General features: G+C 40.9%; 1 protein-coding gene across 1 annotated transcript; it reads left to right on the forward strand.

Annotated features, from left to right (window-relative positions):
• Positions 1–1,725: 1,725 nt before the first annotated feature.
• On the forward strand, positions 1,726–10,468 carry LOC309691032 (uncharacterized protein). Its single transcript, XM_082508559.1, has 6 exons — positions 1,726–1,935; positions 3,842–4,321; positions 7,290–7,407; positions 7,750–7,855; positions 7,949–8,177; positions 9,027–10,468. The coding sequence occupies exons 2-6, from the start codon at positions 4,141–4,143 to the stop codon at positions 9,167–9,169; spliced, it is 777 nt and encodes a 258-aa protein (XP_082364685.1). The 5' UTR covers positions 1,726–1,935; positions 3,842–4,140; the 3' UTR covers positions 9,170–10,468.
• The last annotated feature ends 1,636 nt before the right edge of the window (positions 10,469–12,104 follow it).

The raw sequence follows: 12,104 nt of genomic DNA on the forward strand, positions 1-12,104 counted from the left end.
CCTAGAAAATGTAAAAGGTAAGAAGGTGACAGATAAAGGAAGGAGTCTAAGTTTTCCTTATTGGAAATCAGCTCCTACTACAAAATAATTCCTGTTAATCTGACTGAGAGGTGTGGTCACTGATTAGAAGAAATGGCGTGAGCAAGATTTCAAGGAAAGGGAAAAAACACGAGAGAGAGGGAGAGCGAGAAACACACCGAGAGGTAGACAAACAGGTGTCTGGTATCACTTTTGGTGGAGACTCAGCAGTATTGACTGATGGTAGTTGCGGTTTCACTTTGCGCAATGGTAGCTGTTGTGGGGGTTTGGGGTCCCATCCACTGAGCTAAAGAAAGCAAACCATTTCCTGCCTTATTCGTAAATAACAATATTGCGATTTTAGTGCAGATTTTTTTAATCCATTTTTCACAGTAACATGTCAGTTTTATTAAAGACATTTTGTAACAGATGTGTTATAACAAATTTCAGCTGTTGTTCACACCAGGATTAAAACTGCAGGTGTGTTGTGCCATCTCATATACACACTCGGCCTGTTTTCCACTCTGCTCCTACCACTCCCGTCATCCTTGCTGAACAGATATTGCTGATTAGCCGACTTTACAACTTGATAACTCAGTTTGAATGAGTCAGACCTTCCAAATAAGTGGCTTTGCAAGTTTTGTTTAAATAAACCTTAACGTGGCAGTAACTGTGGTGAAACTAATGTAAAATACACCAAACAAGCATTTAAGTGGTTGTGCAGAAACTTGGGTAAAATTTGTATTAAAGGTTCAACAAATAAATGATAAACCATGTTAAATAAGTTGTGTTAAATAAACAATAAAGAAATAAACATTGATTTTGGAATAAATCTATGACAATATTATAACATTTTACGTAAAAAAAAACTGTCATAAAAATGTAAATGTATTACTGACCCATTTAATAAAGGCCTGTTCTTAATGTACTTTACAGCAGTGTACGTAATCATCTCTCAAATCAAGGACCTTGTAAACAAAATCACAGGAGCAGCAATTCCCCCTCTTTTTTTTAATCTCAGAAGCCTTATTGTGAGTCACATAACCCTGAAAATCACGCAACAGCCTCATCATTGATGCATCACTTATACACTGGAAGTTGTAAATAGCTTTGTTTGCTAATAGGAATGTGAATGACATTTGTGCTATCAAGCTGATCTTATGCCTCTGGGCAGAGTAAGAGCAAACACAATGACTACCTGTATAATAATGGTGTCAACAACCTGTTGACGGAAAACCCCTGTGGAAAAAAAACCCCAGTTTCCTTTCTGTGCATGCGGTGTTGTGATTAATTGTTTCGTACAAAGCCAGCAGGACTTCCTTAAGGAAGAAGAGGGAGGAAAGTGGGGAGGTAAATGCAGCTATGCAGGCACTCTCAGCCAGATGAGATTTAAACAGTACATGTAGGAAAGACAAAAAAAAAGAAAAGAATCAGAGAGAATTGCCCTCTTTTCCCTTGATGGGTAAAATTCAGAGCCTGTCAGGGGAAATTAAACTCCTCATGTCCTTGAACACAACTAAATCTCATCAGCGGAGCAGATTAGAAATTTCAGGCTATGAAGTCATTAACGGCAGCAGGTACACTGCATGTGTAAATCTGCTTACTTTAATACTGTGACCCAGCTGCTGTTAGTTTACCTTTTTGTGTTATTGTAGTAATCTAAACAGGAGATAAGAGGTAGTGGAAAGAGGAGGAGGGGAGAAGAAAAGACGAATGCACTTATGTCAGTCCGTCCCACTTCTATTCAAGTACAAATGCCTGCATACCAGCACTGCTGACGACTGATCTGATCCCACACACACACACAAAGGCGCTCTGTGACGGCCTGTCGCGTCACACGCTCATCATAGCGCTCACTCACACAGGCACTGAAAGTCAGACCGGAGCTGGGAGATGCTACGAGCTGGCAGCTGCTGAGTAAGTCCACTTTCCCTCCTCTGCACTCCTCTTTCATTCTCTGCCTGCTTTTCTTGCTTGATTGCTATTCTCCGGCCCGTCTAAGTTCATTTATCTCTCACACTCTGCCCCGCCGCTGTGAAATGGCCAGTGTTTTCTCACACTGAGAGACCTTTCAAACTTTTCTCTCAGTATGCTGTGCACATGCCTTTCTGCTTTTCTTTCTTTCTTCTCGGTGTATGTGTAGCGGCAGAGAGGCTTATTTGCATGCTGGCGCAGAGCCAGAGCCCAATGCTTTACCTTTACAGAAGAATAACAGAGCCGCGAGTTTGCTAATTTTGTCCCTTTCTGTGATATTATTTCTCTAAAGAGTCTGCAAGGGCTGTTATTGTCTTTGAGAAATCTGGACGCACTCACGTCTCAGTCTGAATGCTTCTCTTTTCCCAAATTCACACAGTTGATTGTGGGAGCTGTGGTGCAGGTGTAACGCTGTTCATGAATAGAGAGCTGAAGCAATTTGCCACAGAGCTGAATGTTTGCTATGAAGTCTTCGAGTCAGGTTGGGTTTATTTGCATTGCTCCCAATCACAATCTGAAAGGGCTTTAGCAGCCCCCATTCAATGTACAGAGTGTAGGCGTTCACATAGGAAAGAACATGGATCACAAAGACATCACAGCAAGGGAAAAAAACTACTGACAGATATTGAACGAAGGGACACTAGTTCTACAACTAACACCAAAACTAAGCTGCTCGGTTTAGTGCGATTTGGTGACCTGTGGGTAGCACGGCCAGACCAAATTGACTGTTTTCTACTGTTTTGAGTTCCCAGGCTAACAAAAATGTACAGGTGCAGAATATCCTGGTTTCACTGCTTCATTTAAGCTGAATTATTCCGCTCTTGTTCAGGATTTAGCAGAAGTGGGCAGATCAATCCAAATATCGATAGTAATGATGCTAACTCTGGTATTGGAAATGAATCAATACTTGGCTGATAGGATCGATACTTTGTTTCTGTCCTCTAAGTACAGTATGAAGCTCACTGAACTAATTATTGTGGACGGTATAAATCACAGTGATTTAGGGTCATTAAAATGTGTTCAGAATTTGCAAACCGCCCATGATTCATCTCATAAATCATGACACACTGGACACACTGCTCTAGCCTACATGAGCTGCTTTTGCAGGTTTTTTAGTATCAGTATGCGTGCTGATATCTGCACCTCTTGCCCTGTATCGGATCAGTACTAAAATTTGCACTACTGAGCACCACTAGGATTTAGAATCACTAAATGGGCCCCCCTGTGAAGCACATGTGGCCACACCTAACCTCAAAGGAAACTTTTATCAGTGACCATAACACTGGATCGCTCTCAAGCGCTCATTGGTCAGCTGTTATCAGCCACACAAATCCTATTGGCTCTCACTCAGCAAAACATTAGCCCACATATTTTAAAAACTGCACAAGGTTGTTTTCTGGGATTTAGACTCTCAGGGCTTCCTGATTAATTTATAACTAACTGTGTTGACATGCATGTTGATAAGGTTCTGAAAAAACGAGACTGTGTGTGTGTGTGTGTGTGTGTGTGTGTGTGTGTGTGTGTGTGTGTGTGTGTGTGTGATATTCAACTCTTTATCCCTGGGTCTGTTACTCACAGATAGCATAGAGTCATTAGCACCCCACCCTGTCTATGTCTGTGTGTGTGAGTGTGTTGACATACTGAACCTGCCCCTATTTGCCCATCAGTGTTTGGAAGCACAGCAGCATTCTCACTGCAACACTCACACACACACACACACACATTACACTTGGCATTGTTACTTATTTGCTTAGGGCCTATTGTGTTCTGCCAGCCAGAGCTGCATTGAGTGAAAGGGAACAAAACAATAAAGTAGGTTTAATCTCTCTCTCTCACTCTCTCTTTAAAGCCCACAACAGAAGCATTTACTGCCCAGTTGATCCGGACACTCTACCCTGCACCTCCGCCTCCAGAAAGAGCCTGCACACTCCTGCTGCAGTCCAGAGAAACAGCACTTGACAAACAACACCGAACTGACCTCCAACTGCCAGGACTGTACCTGATCCCATATCCTTCAAAGAAAAGGGCAACCTGACTCTGAGCACAGCGGGAAAAGAAGCAATCACACCCCACTGCTGAAACACGACCCAGTGGACCGAGAGACAGAGGGGCTGACAGTCGTGTGTGGTGCCCGGGAAAAGAGGCAGGATGCTGGCTCAAATCCTTCAAGATATGTGGGTGGAACCTGAGGTTCTAGAGGCCCTCAGTGAGGAGCAGAAGAGGATCCTCTTCCTCAAGATGAGAGAGGAGCAGGTACGCCGCTGGAAAGAGCGCGAGGAGAAGGAGGAGAGGGAAAGAGGACACAACAGGAACACCAAGTCAAAGAAAGGTACAGCACTGGTTATTCTGTAGTGGGTAAACTTGTTCAGCTTACCATACAGGTCACACTTGTATAAATTCCAGTAAGGGAACAGCCTTAAACACTCATGAAACAACATTGTTTGGAAGAGGAAGGACCGAGGTTTCTGGTAAACCTGGCTCCCATTTTTACATAACATCATTAGACATGAGGTTAATACCGTCCGGTCTGATATCACCAGATTTCTTTACAGGAACAGCAGGTGTCACAACTCTTTCGACAGGTTAAGTAGGCGGAAATCATTTAGGTAAATGAGAGAGAAAAGCTGCTGGTTCACTAAAGACTAAAGCTACCTGTAAAAAGGTGTAATTGATTGAAAAATAAAAACCCAGAAAATGAAACGTTGTGGAAACATTATGGTTTATTTATCAGGCTAACTGAAATATGTTACGATACAGGACCTGTATTATTTCTAGTCTTGTTTACATTTGTCAGTACAGCGAGCATTCAAGGCTTTGTTTGCTATTTAAGTCAACTATTTTCTTAAAGTAAAGGTTGTAATCTGTGTTTTGGTTAGCCTATTTATTATACACTTGTATAACTTCTTGCTAATATAACTTCTTTTGTATGCCACAGAATACAAAAGCAAAAATTAAAATTAATAAAACAAAACTAAAATGAAACATGTTTAACAAATAAAAGCTAAGCTCAAAGCTAGCTTAAAGCAAAAACTGAATTGAAAACAAAATAAAAACTAGCTAGCTCTCAGCTAGCTGACAGGCCTGAATCTTGAAATTTATTTTACAATAAATTTATATGGATACATTTATTGTAAAGGTGAATATTATATAGATAGTAATAGTAAGACTAGAAATAGGTGAAAGAGCTAGCTTAGCTTTTCCTCTCTTTTTTTGTAACTGTCCTTAACAATGTTTATCTTGCTAATTTAAGATGCACAAATATAAAGTGCAAATAAAGAAATACAATGAAAAAAATACATAAGTTGCAGCTTCACAAAGTTTCTGTCCCAGCTTTATCATGGTTGGCTAACAACAGCAGCAACAGTTAGCGTTTCTCACATTTTCTTGTCTGTATACTAAGCTAACCTAGCAAGCTGCTGGCACTAGCTTCATTTAGCTGTTTATTGTTATTTTTCTTATAATAGTGCTGTAACTCATTACTTTGTCTTATACAATGAATATGTAGCTTGCAAAGAAGAAGGACTTTGACAACCCGCTCATCCCAAATTGAAAATTATTTTTTATTAAGTTTTCATTTTAGATTGCTTTAAATATTTAATAAAGCCCTGGGCAGTATAACCATAACACGTTAAGAGAAAACACCATGTTTTTCCTGTAAATATCGTTCACTGCAAATCACTTCATGCTCATCATGTTTAATTTAGTTTGTTGCTTGCTGCCAACTCCTTTGGGGGGCTCCGAAAATACAGATTTTAGAAAATGGGGCACCAGAGTTCATTTACACCTACTTGAAAACTTCTAAATTCTCAGTACACGTGAGCAGTGAAGCACGAGTTTTGTACAAAACCTTCTCTGGTTACCAATCTGACTAATGTGTTCAGATTACGCCCAAAGAAATCCAGTTTGACCATCCCTGTTGTTCTCTCTTACTCATTTCATCCAGCCTTCCTCTAATTAAGGTGTTATTCTAACTCACTGAGACCCTGCCGCCTCAGCCGGTTCACCTGGACAATGGATGTGTGTGTGTGAGCATGTGTGGGTTTGATGGACAGATCTCTCACAGCCAGCTGAATCATTCTGTTGGCTGAAAGCTGAATAAGATCGAGGAGGTCCTGTGGTTCTGGGGCGTCACCATGCTTTAAAGCACATATTAAGTTCCCATCTTTGTCCACCCAATCTCTGCCATGTCACCTGAGAGGTGACGGAGTGTGTGCCGTTTGCACATTGCACTCCATACAATCCTTCTGCCATCTTTCTGTCTTTGTTCACTGTTCTGTGGATGGGAAAAAACAAGCCTTTACATGTGGTGTGCAAACAGGTCTTTAAATACAAATGCATGATTAAACCTGCACCTATGTGTGAAGATTTCTATTATGTGCTGCATTTCTGGTTAATTTGCGGGTGTGGTGGTAATAAAGACAGGCACCGCAGGTCTGTAAAGTCATGGCAGGTGATCGACACTCAGCGAGGTGGCTATAAATGTGAATACTGAAGGTGTGTTTTTGTTTTTTTTCTGACATCACAGGTACCATTATGTGCTATGTCACTGCATGCGTAGCACACAAGCCAATTGTCTAAAAATAAGTAGCTGCCATTATTAGCTGGAAACCTGTAAATGTTCACTGGTCCCGCTGGGGGAATTTCAACACTGACAATTTGAATTTTAAAGCCACGCCCCAATCTGTGACATCACGGCAGGTGTTTGGTCTTTATCAGGTACTCTACTGTCATGGAAAAACAATCAGCAGCCGTCAGGATGGGGGTTTATTTTTGAATATAACGTCATAATGAGGCAATGGCTGAAAACACCCAGTTTCCAGGATGTGAACACAACATTATAAAATTTATTGATTCATAACTGTGAGTGAATTCATGATTATTGTAACATTAGACACTTAAATAAAGGTTTTAGCATTACAACATGGTCTTAAAGTGAAACTTAAAGGGGACATTTAAGTAAACTCTTACTGAAGGTGAGAAGGTAGTTTTGCTGTAGGAGACAATTAAATAATTCCAGGGGGAAAACGGACACAGAAAACACAAACTGGGTTAAAAATGTACTAAGGACAAATCAGCAACAAGCAAAGTGTTAGAGGGTAAGTCTGTTCCGGGAGTGAGGCTTCCCAACACCAACACTTATAGGACAGCACCACCTTCTGGCTGATAGCCACAATAACAGTTTGTTAGACGACTTCATTCTAAATGCTGCTGAGCATTTCTCTCCGAGTGTAATAAGGATATATTTTATGTTGTATGCTTCATATACATTTTGTTTTCCTCTTTTATTTTCTCTCCAGCTTCCAGTAAACACGTGAGGTGGCTCCTTGGGCGGGATGGTGACGTGAGCGTCAGTATAATCGGTGAGGTGGACGAACTGAGATCCTCCAGACTCCTCCAGAACCTCATGAACAACAGGTAGAAACACATAGTGTGTTTTTCCCCAAAAAAATATCTTTGACAAGTCGACTCAAAGAAATCCAAAGGATGATAAGCTCTTATCTTATCACAGTAAAGAACAATAACCTATTTTCAATAGATCTGAATTAATGTTGCTCTGCATCGTGTTTTTAACGTAGCACATAACATATAGATTCTCAATTATGTTTGCGTAGATCAACAGTGAACTAAATACTTTCAGTCAGCCGGACAGTTCCTTGCACCAACATGATTATAGAAGTTACTAGTGACATGGCTGACTGGTGGATTCATTTAAAGGCTGTTATCAGAGGGACTAAAACGGATGTCTTTGTCTTTCAGATTTCAGTCTGATAACATGAATGCCATCCAGAGAGTGGACTTGCTTCCAGGGAGTGAGGACCAGCAGCTTAACCTTAAAGAAGACATCCAGCTACCCATCACACATGTAAGTTCCCATGTTTGAAATGTGTTTGAAAGTGCGACGACCTGCGTGTGTGTTAGAGTTCATAACATCGAGTCGTTTCGGTCTTACGCGCAGGATGACACGGCTTCACCGAATGACCAGTCATCCGAGGAAGACATGGACTCGTGCAGCGCTGATGACGACCCGAAGGACACGGCCGAGGACAGCGACAGCGAATCAGGCAGCGGCTCTGACAACCTCAGCGACTGGACTCCGCTCTACAAGCCCCATTTTAGTAGTCATGGCAACCAGCCGCTCAGAGCCCCGCTGGCGGACACAGAGAAGACTGGCCCCCAGGACAGAGGTGAGAAGGGAGGAGAGGATAGAGGAGGGATCTATGTATGCTAGTGTTAAAAGTGTACGATAATCACCAACTCTAACTGCTTATAAGTTCAGGTTAATCGATATAAAGTGGGTCTGAATACAAAATTGTAGCTATTTATTAGAACAGCTCATAGAAACAATAAACTCAAAGAATCAATCGGCACAGATGGCTCATGGTCAAAAGTGTACAAAAGTACAGGAGCAGTACAGACGCGCACTATTTTACTGTGAGCTATGAAAAACTGAACTATCAGGGATCATTATGCAGGCCTGTTCAGTGTTACAGTACATATTGATTACTGCATGACTCACAATTATTAAGCTGATTATTGTTTTAATGGAACAGTTCATGTGAACATAACACAACTGTGCTGGATAGCTTGTGTGTGGGTTGCCAGGTTTTGTTGATGTGTAGTAATCACATGTCCAAAACCTTTTTATTATCATACATCGTCACGACCGTCAGGCCCAGACAGTGCTTGCCTGTGAGCAGCTTCATGTAGGAACTATTTTCTTTCAACTGTCTACATCCACCATCAGCTAGCAACATTATGGGCACCATTAATATTTTCAACCTGTGATGCTGCGTGAACCTCTCCTCACGGCGGGGTGTAGTTCAGTGGAAAGGAATGATATCTGTCACGATATCTGGCACGTGCCATTTTAATCTACTGTAGTTAAGAGAATGACAAACATCTCTAAAACTAGCAACTCACAGCATAACGTGTCTGTTTGATATTTACGTATTAGCTTATCCTTGGGAAAGAGGTGCCACCTCAGCTGTATCCCAGAACATGTCATTGATTGCATCCTGTGCTTCTTTTCTTAGAAACCGCGTGCTACAAAGAGAAGCCAGAGGGCAGAGGTCGCGTGGAGCAGCTCAGGAAGAAATTCGCAGATAATCATCACAACACATCAACTGCCTCCAAGAAACCACCCATACCAGCCAAACCTGCTCATCTGCAGAAGTGAAGCGCACCACCGACCCATTAAGACTCCACGTGTATCTCTGCTACACATGACCCCGAAGAGCCTACTCTATTGAGTGTAATGAGCACTCTGTTGTACAGCAGCAGCTCAGGCTGAGGCTGCACATACTGAAAGAAAAGGATTCTGACTTGAACCCGAGCAGTGAACAAAAGTCCACTTTATTAGACCTTATTTCAAGGTCCGAGCTACAGAAAGAGAAACATCTGGGGGTGAAGTGAGAGAAAGACTTGAAAGCTTTTGGACTGAAGTCAACCTGAATGATAAAACTAAGCAGCTTTGATGTTGAGTTGAAATTCGAGCACAGATACGCTCACACGGCGTCTGTGATTGACAGGTCGACACAGAGCGTGGTGTCCAGACACAGACTATTGACTGCAGGTGAAAAACACTGTGGTTTTATTACTGACATGTCATAAGCAGGAAAAACTGATAAATCATCCGCATTTTTTTCTTCACTGATCCAAAGGTGGGAGCTATGTTAAATGTAGTCCATGTACCGTATTACTATAATGTTTTTAACTGTGTTGATTGCTTGTTGGCAAAATTCTCCTTCAGCGTTTTAGCTGGCGTAAGAGTTTTGGGTTTAAAAGAAAACAACCAAATTCATGTAAAATTATTAACAGGGTCAGTATACTCAGTGTACTTTCTACTGTCCCTGACATTCACTGACAGACACGGACCTGCTCAGGAGGCCTTTCAGGTTTGGTGTCTTGCTCAAGAACAATTTATCCAGATGTATATGATAATATTTGGAATATGTGGCAGCCTACAGTGCCTTTTTTTCTGTCAGAGCAAATGTTACCAATGGAGTAATGGCCACTCCAGCACACTCGACTTGAAAAGAAACTGTACCTATCAGATTCAAAGGGACTAAACTGTGGCTCTTTTTGACAAAGCTGCAAGCGCTAGCATGCAGCATCAGGTCTCTGAGTTGATCTACCAATCCTGTGTCAGGAGTATAATGAAAGTGAACGATATTTGATAGAAACACTTGGCTTCATTACATGGTGAATTCTGTCTTTTCTATTTTTTTCTCTGAAGTTGACCATAAGACTTTTAGTAAACTTAGGTCCTTTAAGTCAGCGGTCCCCAACACCCAGGCCACATGGCTCCAGTCTGTGGCTCGCTTGGTTCTGGGCCGTGAGATATGAGACTTGGGTGTGAAACTCATGGTTTTCAGGCTTTCTGTCGGTTTTTATTGTTATTTTTTTATCGGTTTTATCGTTAACTCTCCTGGGTCTTTTCCCATGTGTTATGAATAAATCTTCTTTTTTTGTCCAATACTGGTTTTATGTTGTTGTATTTATCCACAACACCTTAAAGGCTGGTCCATGAAAATATTGCCGGACATAAACAAGTCCGCGGTGCAAAAAAGGTTGAGGACTGCTGCTTTAAGTATCTCTATTCCCCACAGAATGCTAACGAGTAACGTTCCTTCAACTTTTACTGTGCAATAATTTATCAGGCTGCCTCTAAAATTACACAACAATGTACAGTTTAGTAGACCAAAATAAAATAATATCTCATAATTATAATAAAATAACCCATTTATACGCTAATTGTGCAGCACACAGGAAGGACATTACATAGACATAAATATTCCACAAAACAATATATTAGTGATGATACAATGACCAAAGTAGTTGAAAGTTAACTTCAATAACACTTAAATCTAAGCATTTCAATTTCTCTTTGCCAGGTATACTATACTTTTTCATTGTGTATCTGTAGTTGGCTAATCTGAAACGACGTCAGGTTCTGTTAGAAATGCACATATGCTCTCAGGAATTGACCCGTAGCATGTTACAGATAAACATAATACTGGAATTCAGTCAAAAACATGCTGAACAAGAGTGCACATGTTGAATATATAGTGTACAATAAGTGATTTCAGTTACAGCATTATGATGAGGAAAGCTAATATCTAAACATTAGCGTCATTGACATAAGCAAGTTAGCATGCTAATGTTAGCATCCAGCTCAGAGCACTGCTCCTCACAGACTTTAGTAGGGCAAAAGAAATTTGATGAATTTAGCCAAAAACTAAAAGTTGTGATATTTTATTTACCTTTTATTTGGTGATTGGCAAAAAATAACAATAAAAATAGCAAGAAACAACCCACTAAACAAACATTAGCTTGTTTTTTTTGAGGGAGCGTTTAGCCACATTTGACATCTGTTGACCTGACCAACGTTTTGTGGTTAAAATAAAACAAATCCATATCTTCATGACTTCAACATGGCCACATGCTCAGGATCGCCGACAGCTGTGGAAGCCACATAAGTGCACTTTTTTTTTCTTTTTTTTTTACTTGTATTGGCTATTTGGACCCAAAGATGTTAACATTTCTATACTTAGCATCAGATGAGGTCAGTCAAGAGGGCATAATCAGGTGATGGACTTGGCAGGGGGGGAAATCCACATTTTAGCGCTAAAACACTGCTATGTTTAAGCTCACAGAACTGCACGGTCATCAAATTAGAGGGACTGTGTGTAAAAATAACTTATGTTTCTATGTTGGTCAGGCAAATTGGATGTGAACACCCTCCACTGCTTTGACTCAGCACTTTAACCTCATGGCCATTGCTTCATTTCTTTTCCACTGCGCTGGAGTACATATCTAAAACAGTGAAAAGCATCTCCCTGGACAAATATTTATAGGCTCTACTGCAGCTTTACGGGACATTAGGAGGAAGAAGCCAGAGAAAAGAACAAAATCACACCCGTGGCAGAGACAGCAGTACTTTATTTTTAAGGTTTGCACTGTTTGAGCTGTAGTTACTACCTAACCATTTAGTCACATGTTCCTTTTACTTGGTCACTAATTAATTCCTAAAAGTCTTCACCAGCTGACACTTTGTTTTTTACCTTCTGTTTGTATTTGTACTGTATATGTCCTACATGGGTTTATGCCTG

Source organism: Aulonocara stuartgranti (genome assembly GCF_965226115.1).
Source record: "Aulonocara stuartgranti genome assembly, chromosome: 2".
NCBI lineage: Eukaryota > Metazoa > Chordata > Actinopteri > Cichliformes > Cichlidae > Aulonocara > Aulonocara stuartgranti.

What these genes read in the sequence shown, in the direction of transcription:
- LOC309691032 (XM_082508559.1), top strand. Translation starts at nt 4,141, where the DNA reads ATGCTGGCTCAAATCCTTCAAGATATGTGGGTGGAACCTGAGGTTCTA. An exon ending in GAACACCAAGTCAAAGAAAG is followed by an intron (nt 4,322 to 7,289) that starts GTACAGCACTGG and finishes TTTTCTCTCCAG; the next exon opens with CTTCCAGTAAACACGTGAGG. An exon ending in CAGAACCTCATGAACAACAG is followed by an intron (nt 7,408 to 7,749) that starts GTAGAAACACAT and finishes TTTGTCTTTCAG; the next exon opens with ATTTCAGTCTGATAACATGA.